At 53.8% G+C, this 12,647-nt stretch overlaps 1 protein-coding gene across 3 annotated transcripts in view; it reads left to right on the top strand.

The window, feature by feature from the left end:
* PLEKHB1 (pleckstrin homology domain containing B1) overlaps positions 1-7,962 on the top strand; it is a 40,942-nt gene extending 32,980 nt beyond the window's left edge. For all 3 annotated transcript variants that reach the window (XM_025186956.3, XM_025186955.3, XM_025186959.3), the window contains exon 7: positions 5,165-7,962. In XM_025186956.3, the coding sequence (XP_025042741.1) occupies positions 5,165-5,301 (137 nt within the window). In that variant the 3' untranslated portion in view covers positions 5,302-7,962. The remainder of the gene's footprint in view (positions 1-5,164) is intronic.
* Positions 7,963-12,647: the final 4,685 nt, after the last annotated feature.

The raw sequence follows: 12,647 nt of genomic DNA on the forward strand, positions 1-12,647 counted from the left end.
ACAACCTCCCTGGGCAATTTATTCCAGTGTTTGACCACCCTGACAGTTAGGAACTTTTTCCTAATGTCCAACCTAAACCTCCCTTGCTGCAGTTTAAGCCCATTGCTTCTTGTTCTATCCTCAGAGGCCAAGATGAACAAGTTTTCTCCCTCCTCCTTATGACACCCTTTTAGATATCTGAAAACGGCTATCACGTGCCCCTCAATCTTCTCTTTTCTAAACTAAACAAACCCAATTCTTTCAGCCTTCCTTCATAGGTCATGTTCTCTAGACCTTTAATCATTCTCGTTGCTCTTCTCTGGACCCTCTCCAATTTCTTCGGCTACGTCTACATTGGCCCCTTTTCCGGAAGGGGCATGTTAATTTCAGCGATCGTAATAGGGAAATCCGCGGGGGATTTAAATATCCCCCGCGGCATTTAAATAAAAATGTCCGCCGCTTTTTTCCGGCTTTTAGAAAAGCCGGAAAAGAGCGTCTACACTGGCCCCGATCCTCCGGAAAAAGCGCCCTTTTCCGGAGGATCTTATTCCTACTTCAAAGGAATAAGATCCTCCGGAAAAGGGCGCTTTTTCCGGAGGATCGGGGCCAGTGTAGACGCTCTTTTCCGGCTTTTCTAAAAGCCGGAAAAAAGCGGCGGACATTTTTATTTAAATGCCGCGGGGGATATTTAAATCCCCCGCGGATTTCCCTATTACGATCGCTGAAATTAACATGCCCCTTCCGGAAAAGGGGCCAATGTAGACGAGCTCTCCATGTCTTTCTTGAAATGCGGTGCCCAGAACTGGACACAATAGTCCAACTGAGGCCTAACCAGTGCAGAGTAGAGCAGAAGAATGACTCTACTCTGTGCTGGTTAGGCCTCAGTTGGAATATTGAACCTAACTGCCTTGGAAATCTTCCCTGAAAACGTAGATAGACCTGGGGACCAATACTCACTCTCTGGTCATCCCCTAATGGGTAGCAGCTGCTGCCCCATCCTGCCCCAGCAGCGACCATCTTGTAGGAAAGGAGAAGAGCTCATTTTGCATAGTCCAGGTACCCCTTGGTCTCTTTTTGGCTGCCAATAGGGACACCAGGTTGTGCCAGCTGTGATGCTGATCTATGTGACAGAGGGGCAGGGCTGAGACCCAGCCAATTCAGTGCACAGGAGCCACAGAGTGAGCAAGGGTGTTCTTCAATGGGTGGGTGGGTGGGTGCTGGCTGCCATGGTGGGGATGTAAGCCTGGTGAGGTTGGGTGGTACTGGCTGGGGACCAGTGCTAGGAACACAGGCATATAGGTCCAGGGAGAGGGGCTGGCTCGCAATGTTCCCTCTCATCTTTTCCATCCATGTGTGGAATAAATTTTATGTGCATCAAGGCATGTGTGAATGTGCACCACCATTAGAAACAAACCTCGCCGTGGGTGCTCTGTTAACCAGCTGGGCAGCATTGGAATCCCTGCTGAGTGGCTGTACCAGTGCACAGCTTACTGGGAAAGCCTCTGGTTGGGGTGTGCTGGCCTTGGGTGGGGGCTCTGGGTGGAGGGTGATGCTGGAGTATTACTGGCATGGGAAGTGGGGGCAGCCTGAGACTTACAGGTGCTGGATGGGAGGATCTGTGGTGGCAGTTTGGATTTAGGGGCTGGTTCTGGCAGGGAGGCTGGCTGGGAGAGCTAAGGGTGGCAAAGGGGGCTTGGCTGGGGGCGTTATGGGTGCTACAGAGGCGGGTTGGCTGGGGGGGTTACAGGTGCTGACAGAGGGGAGTTGGCTTGGGGTTATGGTGCTGCAGAGGGAGGTTGGCTGGGGTTTACAGGTGCTAGCAGAGGGGAGTTGGCTGGGGGGGTTACAGGTGTGGCAGAGGGAGGTTGGCTGGGGTTTACAGGTGCTAGCAGAGGGGAGTTGGCTGGGGGGGTTACAGGTGTGGCAGAGGGAGGTTGGTTGGTGGGTTGGTTGGGGGTTACAGGTTCTGGCAGAGGGGAGTTGGCTGGGGGGTTACAGGTGCTGGCAGAGGGAGGTTGGCTGGGGGCTATGGATGCTGGCTAGGGGTGTTATGGGGGCTGCAGAGGGAGGTTGGCTGGGGGCTATGGATGCTGGCTAGGGGTGTTATGGGGGCTGCAGAGGGAGGTTGGCTGGGGGCTATGGATGCTGGCTAGGGGTGTTATGGGGGCTGCAGAGGGAGGTTGGCTGGGGGCTATGGATGCTGGCTAGGGGTGTTATGGGGGCTGCAGAGGGAGGTTGGCTCGGGGGTTACACGGGTGCTGGCAGAGGGGGGGTTAGCTGGGGGGGGGGGGGGGTTATGGGTGCTGGTGATCAGACCAGGGAGGTGTCACTGACTAGCAAAACTCAAGAAGCAGGGATGTTCCATGGGCCACTGTTGCAGAACTAACCCTCTGCCAAGCCATGGACAGCTGCTGCCATCTCTCCCCCAGGCCCAGTGCCACAGGACTGGAGCCCATGAGCTAGCCTGCAAGCACAGGGAGGCTGTGGCTGGGACACACGGCCTAGGGGGGTGAGACTCCCCCTTCGAGCCTGAGCTTGTCAGACATTTACAGGAGCCAGATCCTTGGGTGCCCTGCTGCTCCCCAGCCCATCTGTTCCCATCCCTAAGGATAGGGTGACATCTGGTGGCAGCAGCCTGGAACTGCCTGGACTGTGCAGCGACTTCAGAGCTGAGCTGTTGCCGAGTGGATGCAGAGAGGCCTGAAACAGGGGGATCTGGCCCCAGGCTTTCCCAGCTGGGAGAGCCCAGACTCACAGCGGGCCGTGCCTGAGCCGCAGGCCCGGCCCTGGGGAGGTGCATGAGCCAGGCCTGCGTGAGCTCACAGGAGAAAGCGCCCTGCTCACGTCTCCAGGGAGCTGGTTCCTGCAGAAAGTGTGCGCAGGATTTCAGACAGTTGGGGCTGGTCTCAGCAGCTGGGTTTGTCTTTGCTAGCGGGTGTGGTGGAGCCGCTTTGGAAGGAGGGCCCAGCTTTGCCGTGACTAGCCTGCCCTGGCACAAAGGCCCTGCCACATGAGACAGCGCCCTGCATCCCCTTGTGTCTCCTTCCCCTCCTGTTAGCATCCTGGTAAATGATCCTGCAGCACCTTGGCTTGTGCTCACTGCAACTCTGAATGAGCCTAGCACAGCTCTGGTGTCCCTTGGAGAGGCCAGGAGGTGAAGTGGGGCAGGCAGCATGGGGCAGGGGACGGCGCATTGGCCTAGGAGTTGAAAAATGACACCATGAAAGTCATTACGGCAGGAGAGCGGATTTTTCACACTGAACCAGTAAAGGCGCCATTTTGCTTCTATACTGGGGGGTTTTGTCAATAGAACTGTACCAGCAAAGTTTCATGAGCAAAGCTCTGAAATACAGACAGAGCCTACACACTATGATGCTACTTGAACTGTGCCAGTTTAGTTAAAGCAGCAAAAGTTTTCAGCATTGACTGGCTCTAAGAAAAGAAAGCGAGTAGCTTCTGTGATTTCCCAGCACCATTTTCCTGATATGTGGAGCAGTTGGTTCACTTCATTGGGTTATTCAGAAGTAGAAAAGAGCCATTGCCTTAGTTTTGCTAAAGGTTCACAATCAGCATGGCTTGTGTCTGTGCTACCGTCCTCTGCTGGGTGGAAACAAATGCAGTGTTGTGTGTCATAAGCCCTATATTGATGAGTGCTGCAGGAGATTCTCTGTCAGCTCAAACAAAGATGCACCCCGACCATTTATCTAGCTAAGCAAACAATGCACCATAAACTCTGCCCAGGCTCCCACCAAATGCTCCAAAGCAGAACGCTGCCCTCCTGATGTCCAGCCCTGGTCACACAGTGCATTGGTGTTCAATGCAACCTTGAGCAGCATTTGTTTATGGGGACAGAAAGAGAATCCCGCTGGAGTCACTGGGTAGGCCAGGGATGGGCAAAATCAGGCCTGGGGGCCAGATCCAGCCCGCCAAGCATTTCTCTCCGGCCCGCCCAGCTGGTTAGCAGAGGTGCAGACTTACAGCCACAGCCTGTGTTCAGCTGCCCCTCCCCCACCTTGCTCCGTCCTGCAGCCGAGCTGCTCCCAGGATTCTCCCGCGAGCTGTGCGGAGGGGAGGGCTGGGGAGTTAAGGGGCGCGCTGAAGTCAGGGTGTCCCCCTGCCCCATCTCTGCAGAGCAAGGGTTGGGGAGAAGGTGACACAGCGGACCTGCTCCAGTCTGAAACACGGATGGTAAGTGACTCAGAGGCAGTGCCCTGTTCCTGAGATGTCAGTGCTCATGCTGTCTGTCTGTCTCATACACACACACACACACACACACACACACACTTCCCCCCCATACTCCAACTCTGCAGAGTGGGGGGAGACATCAGAGCAGGGCAGCTTTCCCTGTCTTAAAGAGACAGAGTGTGGCTTCTCTCAGAAACTTACCCAAGCAGCCAGCGCACACACTCTGTGCTACTGTCACACACACACACACACACACACCTGTCTGTACCACACACACTGTGTCACAAAGTCTGTTTCTCACACACAGAGGCTGTGTTTACATTGGTGCGATCTTGCGCAAAATCACTCGCTTTTGTGCAAAAACTTGCTGCCTGTCTACACTGGCCGTGAGTTCTTGCGCAAGAACACTGATGTTCTAATGTAAGAAATCAGGGCTTCTTGTGCAAGAACTATGATGCTCCCTCTCAGGAATAAGCCCTCTTGTGCAACTATTCTTGCACAAGAGGCCAGTGTAGACAGGCAGCATGAATTTCTTGCGCAAGAAAGCCCTATGGTTAAAATGGCCATCAGAGCTTTCTTGCGCAAGAGAGCTTCTACACTGGCATGGATGCTCTTGCACAAAAGCACATTTCTTGCTCAAAGGCACATTCCAGTGTAGACGCTCTCTTCTGGAAGAGTTTTTGCACAAGAACTCTTCCGCAAAAGAGTTCTTGTGCAAAATCATGCCGGTTTAGACGTAGCCAGAGTGTCTTTCTTTCACTCACACACACTCTCTCTTTCTCTCTGTTGCCTTGCTGAGGGTGGGACGGAGCTGGCCAGTGACGACATACCAAAATTAAGGGAGTTTCCCCCCCCCATGAAAATTATTGCCAACCCCCTGGTGTAGGCCTTGCCTGGCTGCAGTTTCACTGCTCTCCCACAAGGCCTGAAGGAGTGAATGGCATCCCTGGGCGTCTTCCTCCATGTTCACCCTGTGTCTCTTTTTGTCTTTGCCTCCCAGCGCCCGGCGTGACTCACGTGATTGTCCGGGAGGACCCCTACCGTGTGTCGGGAGACCAGATGGCTTTGGGCTTGCTGGCCGGTGCTGCCACCGGGGCTGCCCTGGGATCCTTCATGTGGATGCCGTGCTGGTTCTAAGAACGTCCTCGCTTGCAAGACGCCTCTGGACCAAGCACTTGCCCGAGAAGTTTGGGTTTTCTCCAGGCGGCCGGCGAGGCGATGTCCTAGAAAATAGACCGTTATAAGGTTCCCCTCCCATCCCCCCACGAGTCTGCACTTTGCTTGGCATTCCCAACTAGGCGCATTGGTGGCATAAATTTTCCCCTGCCTCCTAACCCAGAAGTCATTTAATTTTCTCATCACTCAACACACTCCAGATGCCCCTGACCTAGGTGGCGCCTTCCCACCCAGACCTCAACGAGGGTCAAGCAGAAAGTGCTGCTGTTCTGGAGGGTGAATAGTGACCTCCACTACCTCGCAGCCTCTCCGCAGTGAACTGTCAGCTCCAGCTCCTGGCCCTACTCCAACGAGGAGGAAGGAGGAGCCGAGCACAGAGCCAGAGCCTCAGATGGTGTATGCTGATCAAGTTCCACTGAGGCTGGGGGGTGATGCCAGCTTACTCCAGCTGAGAATCTCGGCTCGATTGGCCCACGGGTTTCAGATCCCTGTCGCTTATCGGCCAGTGCTGTACATGTAGCAGATGTTCCATATGCTGCATTTCAAAGAAATCCTACTTCGACTTACATGGGAAGTAACAGGAAACAGCCTCTTTCGTATGTAGCAGCCCCTCCTCACGCCCTCGTGTGTACCATATATAGAACACGTGACTGGCTAGCTGTGTAAATGAAACACATATCTCATCCTACGGGGGCGGGTATTGCATTTTAGACATGTGATTCTGTCTGGTCCAAGTGTAATAGACAACGCCTACAGCGTACGTCACGTCTCATGTAAAACGTGTTTGGACGTGAGCTATGCAAATCTTTCCGTGCGTCCTATTTACACCAGTGCATGTTGGCACTTACCCAACCGCTCTTACACTCCACTCAGCTATTAAAAAGAGGTGACTCACTAATTTCATGTATGACACCGTCTGTCCTTCCCCCACAGCGCTTCCTTTTAGGGCTGGCCTGTGGCTTAGTGCCCAGTCTTATCCCTCAGCCCCACTCCTCCCCTGAGCTGCCAGGGTTGAGACGCCACCCCCAGGAAGTGGGAGAAGGGCGGTCTATGTGGCTGCCCTGAAGTGGACCCCCCCCAAAGCGCTAGGCCGTGAAGGGGACCGTTTCCACACAGTCATTGTCAGCAGGGGGACTGGTGAGAGGTATGAAGTGTGGCCCCTTTCCAGGCTGCCGGCCAATGTTCCAGTCATGCCAGGGCCCTGTGCTGCTCACTGTGGGCAAAGGGAGGGATGGGGACCGCACATGAGTAAGACTTTGCAGGTGCAGGCCATGCCCTTCTCGTGAGTGGCCTCCTGGCCATGTCTAGGTGGTTCCGTTTTTCCCTACAGCCCGCAGTGGTGGTGCCTGCACAGATTCCGCACTTCGCTGCTTGAGCCCCTGGTTTGACCGTCGGATCGGAGCAAAGCCCCTGGTTTGGCCCCAGTGCACAGCGAGGGAAAGAGATTGCAGACCGCACTGGCACAGGCTGGGATGAATGGTCAGCAGAAATTGTCCCTATTTGATGCCAGGTGCAGTGGTGGACGTGCCAGAGTGGCTGTCGGAATGGCCGTTCTGTGCCCGCCCTCCAGAGTGGGTATAGACAAGGCGGGAGGGCGTATGCCTGTTCTGTGCCCAGTTCCAGAATGGGGTGCATGCAGGGTGGGAGGCAGCATGCCCATTTTGCACCTATTGGCAGGATGGAGGGTTGCACTGAAGGGTGGAGGGCAGGATGCCCATTCTGTGCCCATTGGTACTCTGTATTGCCAGAGGCAGATGAAGGAAAACAGGCTGTAGCTTCCCATCTCTCCTACCCGATCTGTGGGTAGCAAGAGGCCGTGTTGCCTCCTAGTAACCAGGAGCAATACCACAGCAGACTGTTACCCTGGCCGTTTCTGGCGCGCTGGATGGTGATATACTATAACCCATGCTGCCCTGCCCAAAAAACCCCGGGGCAGGCTGGGTGAGGCATTCTGGGAGGCCATTGTACGTCTGAAACGCTGCAGAAGTGAAATGGGACGCTAGTAACATTTGCGCCTGTGGTCTGTGGCTTCAGCTGTGCTGCTGCATCTGGCCAACGGCCTCGCTCCCAGAGGGATGATTGTGTTGATGAGTGTGGGGCTGAATTCCCAGGAGAGTCTACTTTAGAGCGCCCCATGCGGCTATTGGGGATAACAGTGGAGACAGCCCACGGGCCAGATTCTGACCTTGTTTATCCCATTGGCAGACAGCAGCAGTTCCGCTGACTTCAGAGGCGTGATCTAGGTTACCCTACTGAAAGCTAGCGCTTAACGTGCCCTTATCTCTTGCAGTGGAGCAAGGAGCTGCCAGCCATTTTCACGTTCAGCCGCTGTTGGCCCGTTTCCTCGGGGACGACTGACAGAATTGTTGATGGTTGAGCAAACAATGATCTTACGCGGTGGTTTTTTTGTGATGGTACTGCCCAGTATGCAGAACCGGCACCTCTAGTCAGAGCTTACCTGGAAAGAATGGAGCGGACCAGCGCCTCTGTAATGAAAATGGCTGACAGCTGGCTGGGTAATGCCGGCCCCACTGTTCTGGTGTGGTGTTTTGTTTTGGTTTTGGGTTTTTTTGGCTCTACTCAACAACTTTCCCCCTGGAGTACTGGCACCTTTTTTTTTTTTTAAATCAAAAAAGCACTGGTCTTACGTGCATTAGGTAAGAAGGCACCCATAGACAGGGTTAGGGTAACAAGCAGGACAACCTTAGCCATGGTGGGTCCATTTCAGAGACTGCGAGGTGTATACGGTGCTGTTAAAGGGACACGGGACACATCCACCATGTACTTAAGGACAGCCCTTGCCTCGGTTATGAAGAGCTTAGATCAGGGGCACTCAGAGGTCTGCCGGAGAAGGGGTACTGCAGGTCATCTAGATACTTGCCTAAGTTTACAACACGCTACACAAAAAGCTCTAGCGAAGTCAGTGCAAAGTAAAATTGCATTCGGGCAAAATGCGAAAGTTGGCAGTTTTCCAGGACTAATGTGCTTTGACATTTCTGGCGGGTTTTGTCAGCAAGTAGTTTTCAAGGGAGGCGTGACTTGGGGTATGCACGACGAATCGTACTCCTGACACGGCCATGGGAACCGGGCAAGGTTGAAAGCCACGGGCTTAGAATATTTAAACTGCAAGGATGTTAAGACCCACCCCTGCTTTCACCGGCCATGCTTTTAACATGGAAACATCGACATTGCGATAAGAGACCTCTGGCGCAGCCACAGCTGGCCCCCCGAGCTGACTCAGGTTTGCAGGGGTGTCAGATTGCAGCGTGGTCATTCAGACTCCAGCTGGGTCCTGGGCTCTGAGACGCCACGCAAAGTGGGAGAGCGCTTGTTCGACTGGAGCAGTGAAGCTGGCCTGGTCAGTCTCACTTCCTGTCTCTGGTCACTTTCCCTTTTGGGTTGCCTTGCGGGAGCACAACGCTGCTGTGCTGGAGTTGCAAAGGCAGGGGGCGGTTTCCATAGGTAGGGAAAACCCAGTTCTGTCACATGTTAAAAACCTGCTCGTTCGGTTTTGTAACAAGCCATCTGCGAGCCGAACGAAGGCTTAAATTCTAGCTTGACCTGCGCAGTGGGGGCGGGGATGCAGGGCACTGGTTTCCCACTCTCCTCATTGCAGGATGCAGGCAGCGTGTGGCCGGTGGCACCCCTGGAGTCCATGAAGGTGGGGAATGGTCCATGCAGCTAGTATTGCTCCCCAGCCTCAAGGGGGTATAGCCAGCTGGATCATGGAGCAGATGCAGCTCCATAGCGGAAAGCAGGAGTAGTCCCCAGAGTATCTGCTACTAGGGCTGCCTACTCAGTACTCCAGAGGAACAAGGACATGGGTTGTCCCTAAAAGGAGTCGATAGCAACCCCTTTTTGAGCGCATTTGCTTCTGTAAGCAGGTAGGAACAATAGGCACGGGGGTGGATTGAAAACACAAGAGGGGAGTTTATTTCTGTAGGCTGTTGCTAGAGGTAGCCGCCAGCCTTCCTCTGCAGCTGTATTCTAACCTGGTACGGTTCACACTGGTACAGTAGCTGTCCTTAGTGTTGTTAATGCCAGTATGTCAAGGTTTCCTTGCCTCTTCTGCTTTCTTCTTTTGTGTGCCGAGGAGCAAAGTTTTGTTGTATCACTATTGCTGTAAGTCCACTAACATATGTTTGAAAAATAAAGGCTATTTAAATCTAACGAAGTTGGCTCTTCATACTCTGTGTATAATCTGCTTTCTTTCCCATATTTAGTGTCTAAGGCAGGCGTGGGGAACCCCAGGACCAGGGGCCGAATGCGGGCCCCACCTTGCTTGGATCCAGCCCCTGAGGCTCAGGGCTCCTCCCCCCCAGCATTGGGGAACCCGCACTGGCATTCCAGCCCCCTGGCTGCCCCACCATGGAGCTAGAGCACACAAAATCTACCAGCCCAGGCCCCCCCCATGCTCTGGTGTGTGAGAGTCTTTCTCCTCCTCAATCATGGGCCACGTCAGTGAGGGTTGGTTGGTTTGTTTTGCTTTTCACTTGTGTGCAGCCCCCCATCTGATTTTTTTCTGTGGGTCATTGGCCCCGATCCAAGAAAGGTTCCCCCGCCCTGGTCTAAGGGATGTAGCATGATGTTGTGGAATCCCTGTCTCTGGAGATATTTCAGAGTAGGTTAGATAAATGTCTGTCAGGGATGGTCTAGACAGTACTGAGTCCTGCCATGAGGGCAGGGGACTGGACTCGATGACCTCTCGAGGTCCCTTCCAGTCCTAGTATTCTATGATTATGTGTTATTAGCTGGTATCCTTACAGAAAGTCTTATCATTTCTGTGTGAGTGTGTAGGTGGCCAGATCTTGTAGGAATGCTGATTGCTAGCTGGGGTGCAATTCCTAGCTGTGTAAAGGGTCGATCAAGCTTAAATCTCTCAGGCTGGAGTAATTTCTTAGCTGAGTTTCTGCCTACAGGTTATGCTCATGTAAGCAAATCAAAACTATTACAGGACATCAGAAACCCTGCAAGGAGCAGGGTGAGGGAATCTGGTAAAATCAAGCCCAGGATGAATTGGGAAAGTATAAACCCCACTGAGGAGTGGAAGGGATTGAAGCAGTTTGCAGAGCTCCTTCAGGAGGAAACCGCTGCTGTCTGCTAATCTGCCTTGGAGAGAGGAGAGACATTTATAATACTTGGTATGAATGGGCCAAAGCCCCACCCCATCCTCAACAGCGCACACAGTCCCCAAAAGAGCATCCACACTCACCCCCTGCCCGGGAATCAGTTTCATTGGTAACTTGAGACCGGTGAACCTCAGCGTAGGCTCCCTCCCAGGCCTGGTTCCCACTCTCCAGAGAGCCCTCCCTCGTCCACAAAATGCAGGTAGAATTAACGAACCCTGCGTCAGTAAAACTCCAGTCACTTGTGGCAGCAGAGTGGTGGGATCGGTCAGCCGAAGAGCTGGCTGCCCCATTGCGTTGAGATGGGTGAGTCCTCTGAAGAGATAAGGGCTTCTGAGCAAGGGGCGCTCAACCTGGAGGCTGTGAACTGATGTTGGGGGTCATTGCCCCCTGCCCCTCCCCTATCGCTGGATGGGGGTGGGGGTGGGCAGTCAGTCTGGGATGGTTGATCTTACTGCCTTCAGCCCCAAATGCAGAAAGCAAGTGAGTGCATTGCTGAAGATTATAAAATCCACCCTCCCCATTGGGAATATGGGCCCCAGGTTAGTACTGGGCAGGGCCCCATAAATCCAAAGGATGCCCCTGCAGCTCTAGGTTACACCTACGTATCAACCCAGCCGCGTCTCTCTGCTCTCACCCCCACGCCCATCTTCACACAGACTTGGACAGGCGAAAGGCTTGGTGCCAGCCGTTCCACTGGCTGCCCAGCATCGATCTGCCCCACCCCTTCGGCGGGCGCTCAGGAGACTGACAGACTGGTTCTCTCGTCCTTGCCGAAAGCAGTCTAAGAAAAGGCAAAGCGGCTCCCTGGGGAGGGGGGATGAAGAGTTGGTTGGCAAATTGCGCGCGAATCAAAGGCTCCGAGACGGGCGGGTGCAGCTGCTTTCAGGGTTTAAGGATTCGGCCAACCGAAGCCGGCAGCTGCCAAACCTCGGCACAGTCAGAAGCCACCACCTGTGCATAATGTGACTAGCCCCTTTCTCAGCAGAGCCCAGCGGGGAAGGGAAGAAGGAGCATTTTCTTGCCACTCCGCCCCGTGCCTCGTGGTGGAGTGGATCCTGCTGCTTCACCACACCACTAACGTGTGAGCTCTGGAAGTGCGAGCAAGCTGCCACGCTCGGAATGGAAGGCAAGCAGAACCCAGGGGCCCGGCCTTGGATGAGAAATTGCAGCCAAGAGCCGGAACGGTGCTAAGCACCCCGGCTGCAACAGGGTGGCAGACTTTGATCAGAGGGGGCCAGCTTATGCAATCCAGGTGTGAGAGAGATCAGGGCAAGCTCAGTTTAGTAATTCGCAAGCTCTGTAGGGCTCAGAGCAGGGTACAGAGGAAGGTCAGCATCATTGTCCCCGTTTTACAGATGGGGAAACTGAGGCACAGAGCCGTGCTGTGTTCAAGGGCCGTTAATAGAAACGAGGTCCCTAGGACACTGTCTAGGCTGTCATCCATCAGAGCTGCTGTATCCATGCTAATCCCTGGCACTGACAGCTTAGCTGTCACACTAACGGCTCTTCCCGCCTGCAAACCGGGTCAATCCGCCTCAGTGTAAATGGGGGCTGTGCCTTCTGCCACGGAGATTTGCACTGCAGCTGAGCAGAGGGGTGGATCTAGGCCATTTCTCATCTTCATCAGGACCTAAGATCATCACGATTCTTTACGATTGCAGTCCAGTGCAGGGAATGCCCGCCCAGCGCTAGGGGCTGTACAGAGAGGCGGGCTGATTCGTCGGGAGCCTACACTCTAAACAGCGAGTGGGGAAATGCAAAAGACACAGGAACAAAGTGCCCAGCCTGGTGAGGGGCGCATGCCTGGTTAATTCCATGCGCACATTGTTTTTACTTTCAATAGGAAAATAATAAAAAATAAAAACTACATTGATTTCCCAGTCAAGGTACATTAGACTGAGTGACCAAGCAATTTTCAAGTCCTGCCATTTCCAACTGGGCTCCCATCTATTTTCCCCTGCCCTAAACACCTTTGCTTTAAGACAAGAAAGACAGGAAATCTCGAGGTGGATAGAACCTTCTCCTTTGTTCTGATTTAACACCACCGCCCCCCGAGGCTGGCACCGAGTGACTTACAGATTCTTTAGGTCTACTACCAAAAGTGCAGTTCTACCTAAGAGCAATTCCCCAGACCTCCCAAGCTTTCCCTCCTCACCAGCCAACACGAAATGAACCTTG

The sequence above is a fragment of the Pelodiscus sinensis genome, chromosome 1 (assembly GCF_052426305.1).
Source record: "Pelodiscus sinensis isolate ZL-2025 chromosome 1, ASM5242630v1, whole genome shotgun sequence".
NCBI lineage: Eukaryota > Metazoa > Chordata > Testudines > Trionychidae > Pelodiscus > Pelodiscus sinensis.